This window comes from Pseudorasbora parva, chromosome 16, assembly GCF_024679245.1.
Source record: "Pseudorasbora parva isolate DD20220531a chromosome 16, ASM2467924v1, whole genome shotgun sequence".
In the NCBI taxonomy this organism is placed as follows: Eukaryota; Metazoa; Chordata; class Actinopteri; order Cypriniformes; family Gobionidae; genus Pseudorasbora; species Pseudorasbora parva.
This window is the reverse complement of record NC_090187.1, coordinates 21,946,154-21,958,694: the sequence shown is the minus strand read 5'-3', so window position 1 is coordinate 21,958,694 and position 12,541 is coordinate 21,946,154. Positions and strand designations below refer to the sequence as shown.

Here is a 12,541-nt window from a genome sequence, read left to right as displayed (position 1 = left end):
AGTCGGCGTTACTGCCAAGGCCTGGAGATCCCCCATTCTCCTTAGAGAGGAGATGGCGAGTAGAAAAGCCACCTTAAGGGTCAGATTTTTCGGTTCTGCTGACTCCAGTGGCTCGAAGGGGGCCTCAGCCAACCCCTCGAGAACCACTGCCAGGTCCCAGGTTGGAACTCTGGACTGAGCCACAGGCCTCATCCTCCGAGCCCCACGGAGGAACTGTACAACCAGCTGGTGCCTACCCAAAGGCCCATCACCCAGAGGAGTGTGGAAAGCCGCAATGGCAGCCACGTACACCTTGAGTGTGGACGGGGTTAGGCCCGCAGAGAAGCGATCTTGGAGGAACTCCAGCACTGAAGCCACTGGGCAGTTAACTGGGTCCTCCTCACGCCTCCTGCACCAAGTGGAAAATACATTCCACTTGAGGCTGTACAGTCTCCTTGTGGACGGAGCCCTGGAGCTGAGTAAGGTCTCTACCACCTCTGCCGACAGGCCAGCCTCTAGGTACCTGGCCCCCTCAGGGGCCAGACCCAAAGGTTCCAAATCTCCGGCCGGGGGTGGAATATCGTCCCCGCCGCCTGAGACAGGAGATCCCTCCTCAGAGGAATCTGCCATGGATGACCTGCCAGCAGGGCTATGATATCCGAGAACCAAACTCGCGTCGGCCAACGGGGTGCTACCAGAAGTAGACTGACCCCCTGCCGACGGACCCTCTCCAGGACTCCCGGGAGCAGAGCAATCGGGGGAAATGCGTACAGACGCAGCCTCGGCCACGTCTGCACCATGGCATCCAACCCCAACGGGGCTGGATGCGTGAGGGAGAACCACAGTGGACAGTGGGACGTCTCTCGAGACGCAAACAGATCCACTTCCACTGGGCCGAACCTCTCGCATATGGCCTCCACCACTTCGGGGTGGAGCCGCCACTCCCCGGGCCTCAGCCCCTGCCTCGACAGGATGTCTGCTCCCTGATTTTGAACCCCCGGGACATACATTGCCCTGATGGACAACAGTTTCCCCTGGGACCACAGGAGGATTAGATGCGCCAATCTGCACAGAGGGCGCGATCTTACCCCTCCCTGGCGATTGAGGTACGCTACGACAGCCGTATTGTCTGTCCGCACCAGGACATGTTGGCCGCGGAGGTCCGGGAGAAAGCTCCTGAGAGCTTTGTAAACCGCCATCATCTCCAGGCAATTTATGTGCCAGGAGGAATGACGGCCCTCCCATGGGCCCCTCGCAAAGCGGCCGTCCATGACCGCGCCCCAACCAGTGAGGGAGGCGTCTGTTGAAACGGATTTCCGGCAACAGGACGCTCCCAACACTGGCCCCTGGGACAGAAACCAAGGTTTCTTCCATATGACTAGGGAACGAAGGCATCTGCGCGTTACCCTGATCATACGAAAAGGATTCCCTCTGGGGGAAAACCCCTTGGTTTTCAACCACCACTGGAGGGGTCTCATGTGTAGCAGGCCGAACGGTATCACGTTGGACGCTGCTGCCATGTGCCCCAGCACTCTCTGAAAGTGCTTCACAGTGATGGTGTGGCCTAGCCTTATTCCTGAGACCATCGCCAGTATGGTCTCGACGCGCGCGGGAGACAATTGTGCCCGCATCGTCGTCGAATCCCATACCACCCCTAGGAACGTAGTCCTCTGGGACGGCGTCAACACACTCTTGTTCGTGTTGAGTCTCAGCCCCAAGCACTTTATGTGGGCTAGAACGACATCTCGATGCCGAACCGCCATGTCGTACGACTGGGCCAGTATGAGCCAGTCGTCGATATAATTCAGTACACGGATGCCCTGAAGCCTCATAGGAGCCAGGGCTGCATCCATGCACTTTGTGAATGTGCGTGGGGAGAGGGCTAGGCCGAAGGGAAGTACTCGATATTGGTACGCTTCGCCCCCGAAAGCGAACCTCAGGAACTTCCTGTGACATGGAAGGATGGAGATATGAAATATGCGTCTTTAGATACATCGTGACGAACCAGTCCTCGAACTGGATCTGACTCACGATGGGATAATGAGCCTCTTGAACCTGAATCTCCTCAGAGAACGGTTCAAGTACCTCCGATTTAATAATAGACGCACCCTTCCATCCTCTTTGGGAACCATGAGGTAGCGACCGTAAAGCCGGACTCCCTGTCTGGCGGAGGGATACACAATATAGCCTCCTTTACCCTCAGGGAGCACACTTCCTGTTCCCTACCTGCCACTGGGCTGGGCACACCACTATTCAGGCCACACCGATGAACCCCGGTGGTGGAACGCTGAACTGCAGTCTCTACCCTATGCCCAAGGTACACCGGGCCCCAGCAGATATATTCGGGAGCATAACCATGCGCCGAGATATTCTACTAGGGGAACCAGCCTCTCAAGGCTGGTCTCTGGTACCCACCAAACCTCCTGCCCGACCCCCTGAAGCGGCCACCCGGCAGGGCTTAGTCGGGGAGGATTTTCGGTGTGCGAACACGTTCGCTGCCCAGCCGAGGTCTCCCTAGAGGCGGCTAGAGTAGCATGTGTTCGCAGGAAGTCAATGTGGCCCGAGCGTCATAGACGGCGGATCGCAGCATCGACTTCCAGAAAACTCCACAGAGGAGGCGACCTCGATCGCTCCTCTGGAGAGGGGGCTGGCCAGCAGGCCACTGGGCTGGGCACACCACTATCCAGGCCACACCGATGAACCCCGGTGGTGGAACACTGAACTGCAGTCTGCACCCTTTGCCCATGGTACACAGGGCCCAACAGATATATTCAGGAGCATAATGACTATGCGCTGATATATTCTACTAGGGGAACCAGCCTCTCAAGGCTGGTCTCTGGTACCCACCGAGCCTCCTGCCCGACCCCCTGAAGCGGCCACCCGGCAGGGCTTAGTCGGGGAGGATTTTCGGTGTGCGAACGCGTTTGCTGCCCAGCTGCAGTCTTTCTAGAGGCGGCTAGAGCAGCATGCGTTCGCTGGAAGCCAATGTGGCCCGAGCGTCGTAGACGGCGGATCGCCGCATCGACTTCCAGAAGACTCCACAGAGGAGGCGATCTCGAGCGCTCCCCGGGAGCAACACAATTTGGATGATAGGCTGAAATACCTAACTCCTCAAAGTCAGATAAATCCCATTTAATTGCACAGAATTAAATGCCACCAAAAACACCCAAATAGTGAACACAACTGGGATGATAGGCTGATAATCTAACTACTCAAAGTTAGATAAATCCCATTTAATTCCTCAGAAATAAATGCCACCATAATCACCCATCACGTGAACATGCTGAATGATAGGCTGAATAGACATATCTAACTCCTCAAAGTCAGATAATGTTTAATTTAAATTCCTCAGAATTAAATGCAGCCCTAATCACCAGACCATACTGTTTAAATATGTATTAAACTACTCGTCATCTACACGCTGCCTCAGCAACGCGAGATTCGAATCGTTCCCAACATATTTGGCTTTCATCCCTCGAGATGAAAGCCACAGGCGCGAGGCTGAAACACTCGAAAACGCACGTTTCTGTACGCTACGAGACATTTCTCAACGACCACAGCCAGCACCCTCAGGGGCTGACTGCAAGCCTCGCTAAACAGTATCACATGTACACATATAGCGTGTGTTCACTTCTGTTGCAGACCCTTAATGCACGCGCTGCCTCGGCAACGCGAGATCGAGCCTGCATTATAAGGTGGCGAGCTCTCGTTTGCTTCACTCCGTCGACGCTGAGCACATCTAATTCCTCGGAATCAGATCGCTCAAGCATCTGGTTCTCCCTCCCGGGGAAGAGCCGCATCGCGGGCTTCCGCACGGGAACGGAGAACACCGGGTTACTACAGGGAGCCCCCTCGGGGACTGCCTGAGCACCTTATTTTATGAGTGAAGCAGTGTGTATGGTGTTTTAACGTCACCCGCCTCGATGCTGAGCACTAATTCCTCAGAATCAGACAGCTCAAGCATCGGACCCTCCAACCCGGGGGAAGATGCCGCCAAGCGGGCTTCCACACGGGGAGGAAGATCGTCGGAACTGTCAGAGGAGGATTGGGAAAGTGCCGCGGCAGTCCCGAAACCCTCTGACAAGTCCCGCTGTGAGCCCCATGATCTGCGACGCCGAGCCGCCTCAGCGACCGCGGGTCCAGAACCACGGGGCTCACGAGGCTGGCCGGTCTCATCGAACACGGCCAGCCGAGAGCGGAGCAGTCTGAGTGTCAGCAGCTCGCAGTGTTCACAGGCGAGCGTGCTGAACACCCAGACACTGCACACATAACAGGTGTGCATCCGATCCCGAGATGTAACGGGGACACGGATGCACACACTGCCTAAATGCACTCCTTCTCTCTTCCATACTTTTTAAATAAATCTTTCACACACACACTCGCAACTGGACAGACAACAGTAAATAGACAGACCAAACAGAGAGCGCTATGCTGAAGAGCAATAACTGCCGCCATTATGCGCCGGCCCCCCTTTTATACTTCCGGGTACGCCGTCACAATGACGTCATCACGCACGACCAATCGGATTGGACTAGTGTTTATTCAGGCTTCAGATTCGCTGATGCTTAGGGAGCATCCCCAAAGCGTTTCGACGCAGTGGGAAGTTCCCTCGATAAGGGAACTGTTTATCTTGTTTATTAGAAATTCTTTATATGCTATCAAATCACATCGGATCAGTAATATATGGCCGATGCAGGTTGATTTTTGTGTCTTTTCTAAACTTTTGTCTCTTTGCATGTGTACAGGCTATCCCGGAGGTTATCCTACGACCGCCCCGACCTACACAGCCAACCTTTATCAGACAGGTAGCCCGGGATACCCACCAGGTATGTATACACACTCACACACACCCTCCATACTTACCAGTAAATATGGCGTAGCACACACTCACATTTGCAAATATATGAAACCAAACATTTACGCATTAGTGATCCATTAACACCAATGAAACATGCAGTAGTCACAAACACATCCTAATGCATTGTTCTGTCTAGCCTCATTTTGACGATGCTGGCCAGTAACTGAACAGCATATTACTGTTATATATGCTGGTTCCATCCTGTGACATAATGCTCTGACTTAATAAATACAATAAATCTTCATCAACAGTTAGTAAAATTGCCTTTATTTGTATTCATATAGCTGTGCATCTCAAAAGCTGTACTGATGTACGATGCCACTAATTGTGTTTTGTTCAGTAATGAGCTGTTCCCTGAAATGGTTTTGTACAATAAATCTGCTTGCGTTTCGATCTGGCAAGTTATATGCGAATAATGATATTTTGAAATTTAGAAGCTGTTTTCAGTTGTACATCTGCAGGGCTCGAGTGTGAAATTCAGTCTCGAGAGAACCCAGACGCAGTGAGGATGAGTCATGTGAAGAAGGTTGTCTTTGAGTGCAGATCATTTCACACTAGTTTTGTGTTAACAGGCTTGTTTGAGTCAGCTATGTGTGACTCAACTTGCAGCATGATGTTTAACACTGTTTTGTTAAAAAAGAAAAATGGATTTGTGCTGTAAGCAGACATGTTTGGATCAGGATAGTGGAGTTGGTTTGTGTGATCAGTGCTGCCCTAAACTGATATAGTTTTTATTTTATGTTTTTATAAAGCCCTATGTTTTGACAGTCCGCTCTTATACATACTCATACATTCTTATGTGGTGCAGGCTGTTTCATAGATCAAGTTGACATTTTGCTGTTATATATTCATTTTTTTTTTCTATGTTTGATCTAGTTACTGGCTTGCTTGGATATGATCTCATGGTAGTTAAATGCTAGTTTTGGTTGACCAGCACTACTTTTACACAATGCGTTACATTTGTTCCTGTGATTTTAACACAATATCTTCATGAAAACCAAGTATACCTCAAAGATTTCTGCAAAATCACCTTGTCATTAAAAACAAATGCCACCAAAATGGTTATCAAATGCTAAATGCACAGAATAAAAGTATAGTTGGGATAGCAAATTATCTTATGTTAATTTAATAGAATTTTTTTGACATCAAAGACCAAAATGTCCCTTAAATTTGTGCTGTCAAATCAATTAATCATAATTAATCGCATCCAAAATAAAAGTTCATGTTTTACATAATGTTTGTGGGTGTACTGTGTATAATTATTAATAAATACACACACACACAAACACACACATAGTATATATGTATGGTATATTATATGCCAATTATATATGCAGGATACACATGCACATTTTTCTTAAATATATACATAATTGTGTGTGTATTTAAATATACATAATTATATACAGGACACACACATATATAATGTAAACACAAACTTTTATTTTAGATGTGATTAATCATGATTAATCTTTTGACAGTGCAAAAAATAATGTCTTGGTGCAAATTCATAATTTGGTAAAAGGTTAGACTGATGGTATGGACAGGTCAAGTACTAAGTACTTTGTTTTATAGAGCGGCATGATTAATCTTTAGAAGATTCTGATCTTGATTCAAACACCCTCGTGATCTCATACCTAAATGACAGAGAGTCATCTATGCCACTTACCCAGAGAGAGAGAGCAGTTATCATGCATGCCTATAGGTAGGAAATAGCTTCATAAACAGTCGTGTCAAACACACAGTAGCATTATGTTTCAAATAATCACAGAAGTACTGGGATAAAAGTTAAAAGCTTGGATATAAACACTGATGTCTACAGAATCAAAATCTTTTTGAAAGCAACGGTTCAAATAACGATTATATCAATTACATCGTTACACCAGTAGGTGGCGACACGTGACTTCTATTCATTTAAGATATTTCTTCAAAAACAATAATTCATTCAGTAATCAAACAAGTGAATTATTTATGAGCAAGTCATTTAATTAAAATAATTTTAAATAGACTGTAGCAATTAACATTTTGTCAGAAGAACCTGTAATAAATTAGGCTACATGATATTTTTCTTACTTGTCTCTTGTCCGTGGAGAATAGTGGGAGAATGGTGATTCCCAATATAGTGCAGCTCTCGTATTTGCAATGAATATGCAATGAATGATTGGCTACCATCAAACTTTGTTTTTCGTAAGGATTTTAGCCGTGTTGGGTCGCCACTTGATGTCTAATGTAAAATCTGGGTCCTGAGGCAAAACCTTGAGAAATACTGAGTTAGACAACTACAGCTGGAAAACAATTCTTGGTTGAATAAATGTTGGCTGTAGTACTTTGTATTTAGTTCTTATTCTTTGCAATACAATGCCATTTTTTTCCATCTCGTTTTTCTCTTTCCATTTCTTGAACTTAATTTGTATGTATTTCATATGACATAAAAGTAAAAAATAATAAAAGTGTCAGTTTGTCAGTAGTTATGACTAGTTTAGCAATATTTGATTGATTTATTTTGATTGATTTGAGCTATTATATATATATATATATATATATATATATATATATATATATATATATATATATATATATATATATATATATATATATATATATATATATATATATATATACACATACACACAGACACACACACACACACACACACACACACACCAGCCATATTTTACTATTTTAGTTTGTAGTATCGAAAAAATCCAAATGCCAATTTAAATTGCATTAAAAAAAGTAATTTGATTTCTGTCCCTTTTCTCTCCATTTCCTATACATTATTTATATATTTCAAATGACGATTTAATCGGCTTTCAGCCATACTTATCGATATCGCTTTAACCCACTAGCATTTATATTAAATGTGTGTATATTTTACTTCATCGTATCATCATCATCATCATAAGTATCTGAATCACATAAAGCCCTCATGCATGAATGCATGCATAAAGCGCAGCACTGAAGCGCTGCAGTGATGTCATGTGTGAGGCATCTATGCGGCACTGATGCCATTGTGTGATTCCAGCAGACTCTCTTTCTCTTTGTCCCTGTGCTCTCTAGTGTTTGGTAACATCTCATGAGTTTGCATCATCGCCCCCTTGTGGCTATGAAAGGATTGCTCCGTTCGAAGGGAAGACTTTTTGATTAAATAATTTTTAATCATTTTGCTGAAGAGTTTATCTCACGTAATTTATAGTAATCTTATTACAGGGACAATCCTTCGGGAGTAAATCCAGGGTTATGTGGCTTTCTTAAATGCAATAGTTCCTAAGACATTCTTAGATATTTAACCTCTATTCCAACACATTCATTATGTTTCATTATTCATTATATTTCACACACAGTCATTATGGATTTGCATAATGCTATATTACTAATGCTAGTATTTGCATTATGTATAGTGTGAACAGTCTGCAGCTTTTTTGTATGCGTGGAATCCACTCTTGACATTCTACATTTGCCAAAATGTGCAGCTACATTTGTAGCACACTGCATTGAATATCTGCCAATGCAAACCACTCAATTTTCCATTTCTAGTGTAATAAATGAAAGTTACCAACCATGATTTTATTATTTTAACACATTTCACATTTTTTTATTAAATGCCAAAAGTAAGTGATACAAAGGTGAAAATAACCATTCTGACAAAGCTCCACTATATGCAAGTTCCCATCTCTTCTATTTGAATCCATAATTCAGATTGCGATTTCTCACTTAAAGGAATAGTTTAACCAAAAAAGCAAATTAGCCCAATATTTACTCACCCTCAAGTCATCCTAGGTGTATATGACAATTTTCTTTCAGATGAATACAATCAGAGTATTATATATATATATATATATATATATATATATATATATATATATATATATATATATATATATATATATATATATATATATACACACACAGAAATCGAGACTCATCAGAAAAGGCAACATTTTTCCGTTTCACCTAAAAGATTATTAGGAACACCTGTTCAATTTCTCATTAATGCAATTATCTTATTAACCAATCAAATGGCAGTTGCTTCAATGCATGTAGGAGTGTGGTCCTGGTCTAGACAATCTCCTGAACTCCACACTGAATGTCAGAATGGGAAAGAAAGGTAATTTAAGCAATTTTGAGCGTGGCATGGTTGTTGGTGTTGGTGAGTATTTCACAGTCTGTTTAGTTACTGGGATTTTCACACACAACCATTTCTAAGGTTTACAAAGAATGGTGTAAAAAGGGAAAAACATCCAGTATGCGGCAGTCCTGTGGACTAAAATGCCTTGTTGATTCAAGAGGTCAGAGGAGAATGGGCCGACTGATTCAAGCTGATAGAAGAGCAACTTTGACTGAAATAACCACTCGTTACAACCGAGGTATGCAGAAAAACATTTGTGAAGCCACAACACGCACAACCTTGAGGCGGATGGGCAACAACAGCAGAAGACCCCACCGGGTACCACTCATCTCCACTACAAATAGGAAAAAGAGGCTACAATTTGCACAAGCTCACCAAAATTGGACAGTTGAAGACTGGAAAAATGTTGCCTGGTCTGATGAGTCTCGATTTCTGTTGAGACATTCAGATGGTAGAGTCAGAATTTGGTAGCCTAGAAATCTAGACGCACCCTAGCGGCAGCAAATTTAATCTGCCCGCAAGTGTCGTCTAGCAACTCTCAATACCCTTCTGAGCTGTATTCGCCTAACTCTTGCCGGGCCAATCACATTGTGTATAGAGTCGGTGGGCGGGGCCATAATGACGACGGCAGAGTTGCGTTTGCGTGCTTCTAGTAAACACAGAAACTGGCGAACGGCGGTCTTTCGAATCAACTTTGACCGCGACTCTGGAAGACTTGGAGTTAAGCTTTTCTCTGAGAAAAGAACAAAGAACGGCACTGAAGTCATTCTTAAAAAGGGAAGATGTGTTCTGAGTTTTGCCGACCGGATAAGGCGAATGTTTAATCTATCAAGGAGCTCTGTTTCACCTTCGTTGCTCTGGTTGGTGTAGCGCTATCCTATCGCGTGCAGAGGGAGTTTGAAAGACAACCGTTTGTCCTGCCCCTCGGATTGAGGCCTGTCTATGGTGAGTTTCCAGACCAAACATCTTGATGTGGGTCTGGCTTGTCAGGCTAAGAATTTGGCGTAAACAGAATGAGAACATGGATCCATCATGCCTTGTTACCACTGTGCAGGCTGGTGGTGGTGGTGGTGTAATGGTGTGGGGGATGATTTCTTGGTGCACTTTAGGCCCCTTAGCCCCAATTGGGCACCGTTTAAATGCCACGGGCTACCTGAGCATTGTTTCTGACCATGTCCATTCTTTTATGACCACCATGTACCCATCCTCTGATGGCTACTTCCAGCTGGATAATGCACCATGTCACAAAGCTTGAATAATTTCAAATTGCTTTCTTGAACATGTCAATGAGTTCACTGTACTAAAATGGCCCCCACAGTCACCAGATCTCAACCCAATAGAGCATCTTTGGGATGCGGTGGAACAGGAGCTTTGTGCCGTGGATGTGCATCCCACAAATCTCCATCAACTGCAAGATGCTATCCTATCAATAAGGGCCAACATTTCTAAAGAATGCTTTCAGCACCTTGTTGAATCAATGCCACGTAGAATTAAGGAAGTTCTGAAGGTGAAAGGGGGTCCAACACAGTATTAGTATGGTGTTCCTAATAATCCTTTAGGGGAGTGTATATATATAAAAGTCATGGCTCTGTCAAGCTTTATAATGGTAGTGATTCCAGCCCAAAAATTTAAGCCCAAAAAGTGCAAATTATACTAATGTTCTTTTTTGAGTGAACTATCCCTTTAAGATTTGACTGCCAAATACACAAAATGGAAGTGATTAAGGATAATAAATAATAATTTGAATATCCAAGCTTAAAATATGATCACTGAATAATGCATATTGTTTTATATACTATTTTCTAACACATATTATGCAATATACAGTGCATACGCCGTAGTATTCAGGAAGCAGTAACCTAATATTTTAATTTTGAACATGACCATTGAGTGGGATGTGCTAATATTCACTGTTGTTTAGTTAAATATGAAATGAACCATCCAGCTTTGAATTGCAAGCCCAAAGTGTTTATTTACAATACATTTACATTTTAAATTTATTTTTCACAAACACATTTATCTAAAAGGACTAAAAAATGAGGAACCGTGCAACTAATTTCACAGCCAAATGGCTCTGTTAAGACATTTTAGTAGCTAATAGTCTCCTAGTCTTTGAACTTTTTTCCTTTATTGCTGTTAGAGATGCATTTCAATGCCAAATAGAGCGCATGTAATGTATTTTATACAACGCCACATACAACGCCTTATTACGTAACTAGATCCCTAGGTTGGTAATGTTAGCGTCACCAACCTGAAAACGTACCGCTGCAAACTTCTTGCTTCAGAATTTTGGGAAGTCTAAGCAATTAAATCATTTTGAAATCAATAGTTTCGTATGGTAGGTCTGTATGTTTTTTTGTTTTTGTTTTTAATAGTATTTTTACTTCTGGAAGCCTACTTTTGCGGTCAGTAAATACAAGGATCCAGAGGGACAGAGAGGGGAGGTTAGGACAGTCAGGGTACCGTTTTGGAGATTAAGATCGTGACGCATGTGTAACCCTTCTTGTGTTGTTGTGTTTGTTTGGGACAGTGCTGCTGGTGAAGCAGGCCTGGCCCCAGACGGCATCTGCTCCGGGGCCCGGAGAAGGCTCCTATGACCTGGCCGTGGACGCTGGCTCAGAGAGCAGGCAGTACCAGGCCTCATCTACAGCATTCAGTAAATATGATTACTATACTCTACTGTAACTGCTGTGTGTTCCCCTTTTAACTCTATAACACACAAACACGCACTCTTTCACATAAGCCTCGTTCACAGTCAGTCCAAATCTGATTTTTGTGCATATCTGATTGGAATCTGATCCTATTTAGCAAGTGTGAACGGCAAAAAAAATCATGTGAAATGCTATTTTTACGAATCCGTTTTGAGCTACATTCAAATGTGGTTTGAAATCCTGTTCAAATCGCATTTCTTGAAATCTGTTTCAGTCTTACTGCTCTGGTCGGATTTCGTCTGGTTTATGTCGCTTTCACATGACATGAAAAGCGCTAACATGTCATACGTCGCTGCCAAAACAAGGCTGTGTTGTTGCAAAGTGCTGGACAAGCAGAAAATTACAATACAATGGTGACATGTTTTGAGATCGGCAGAGACGACAGCATGGACTAAAGCCACGCATACCAGCCTTCTATATTTCTACATTTGTTCTCCTCAGAAGACGCTGTAGTCCAGCTTTATTCTCATGTCATTTTCATAAGACAACATCTGTATTGCAAGCCCCTCCATGTTGCTGCTGTTGTTGTTTTTGGTGAATGCCTTCCAATGCTAAGTCATTGCCATAGAAACCAATACAGATATTCCAGGACAATATAAGAGCCCCACGGGACACACAAATCTGATCTGAACAGTTGTGATACACAGTGTGGACAGTCAATCATTTAGATCAGATTCCAGTCGTATACAAAAGTAATTGGATTTGGACTCACAGTGTGAACATAGCTATAGGGTCCCGTTCTCCCTATAAAGAACACTTGCTCTACAGGATTCAATCCCATAATGACTTCCACGCATGCTGTGTAAACAAGCTTTACAATGAGCTCTGTTCTAAAATCCTAGTGAGCTGCACTGCTGCCTACGT

At 43.9% G+C, this 12,541-nt stretch overlaps 1 protein-coding gene across 3 annotated transcripts in view; it reads left to right on the top strand.

Annotated features, from left to right (window-relative positions):
• The window catches only part of fam168a (family with sequence similarity 168 member A), a 90,654-nt gene that overhangs the window by 64,414 nt on the left and 13,699 nt on the right, over positions 1–12,541 (top strand). For 2 of the 3 annotated variants that reach the window (XM_067419969.1, XM_067419970.1), the window contains 2 exons: positions 4,725–4,805; positions 11,497–11,622. In XM_067419969.1, the coding sequence (XP_067276070.1) occupies positions 4,725–4,805; positions 11,497–11,622 (207 nt within the window). The remainder of the gene's footprint in view (positions 1–4,724; positions 4,806–11,496; positions 11,623–12,541) is intronic. The other variant, XM_067419971.1, reaches the window with a different exon arrangement.